At 62.1% G+C, this 887-nt stretch overlaps 1 protein-coding gene across 1 annotated transcript in view; it reads left to right on the top strand.

The window, feature by feature from the left end:
- CTSH (cathepsin H) overlaps positions 1 to 887 on the top strand; it is a gene marked incomplete at its 5' end in the record, with an annotated part of 5941 nt that overhangs the window by 2032 nt on the left and 3022 nt on the right. The window contains 2 exons of the mRNA XM_010002838.1: positions 415 to 496; positions 580 to 648. Coding sequence (XP_010001140.1) covers positions 415 to 496; positions 580 to 648 — 151 coding nt within the window. The remainder of the gene's footprint in view (positions 1 to 414; positions 497 to 579; positions 649 to 887) is intronic.

Raw genomic sequence — 887 nt, forward strand, 5'->3', positions numbered from 1 at the left:
CTGCTGGCTGGAGATGTGGGTCCTTTGTCCTCCCCTGTGCTGGGGGACCCGGGCAGAGGTGACAGACACACCTTTCAGACCGAGCTGAGCTGGCAGGGTGGGTGCTGTGGGGTGAGGTGGCTGCGCTCTGGTGTTGGCACTGCCTGGGATCAGGCACCCCTCGGGGGAAGCTCTTCCCCTGCCTGTGTGGGACTGTGCCAAGCAGCAGGATGGGCTCGGCCAGGAATCCCAGACAGGGACATCCTGCAGGAACAAACTGGAATTTATTCCTTTAGAGGGCCTGGGATGTGCTCTGCACTTCCCTTTCCCCCAGGCATGGTCTGTAGGCCTGTGGGAGCAGTTGGTGTCTCAGCTCTGCAGAAACCACAGTGTTACCAGCCTAATTAATCTGGTTCTGGCCGTGTTGTTTTGCAGGGGGCTGCCAAGCCAGGCCTTTGAGTACATCCTGTACAACAAGGGGCTGATGGGGGAGGACAGCTACCCGTACCGGGCCCAGGTATGTCTGGGCATCCCGGGTGCTCCCGCAGCAGCACAGGGCCTGGAGCTGCCTCCAATGCCCATTCCCTTCTCCCTGCACAGAATGGGACCTGCAAGTTCCAGCCGGAGAAGGCGGTTGCGTTTGTCAAGGATGTGATCAATATCACCCAGGTGAGGCTGCTGGGCCTGTTCCCAAACTGCCAGGGCTGTGCCAGGGGTGCCTGCGGGGCGCGGGCTGTGCCCGGCTGCTGCGTGCGTGCTTGTGTGTGTGTGTCTGTGTGTGTGTGTGTGCCTGCTCCTCCTTCCCTGGCACCCCTGCCTGGAGCTGCTGCAGGCCCCAGCTCTGCCTGCTTCCCACAGCCACTGCACCTCAGGCTGTGAGGAGGCTCTGGCAGGGCAGTTGGGCTGGG

Source organism: Chaetura pelagica, unplaced genomic scaffold (genome assembly GCF_000747805.2).
Source record: "Chaetura pelagica isolate M959 unplaced genomic scaffold, ChaPel_1.0 scaffold658, whole genome shotgun sequence".
NCBI classification, from domain to species: Eukaryota; Metazoa; Chordata; class Aves; order Apodiformes; family Apodidae; genus Chaetura; species Chaetura pelagica.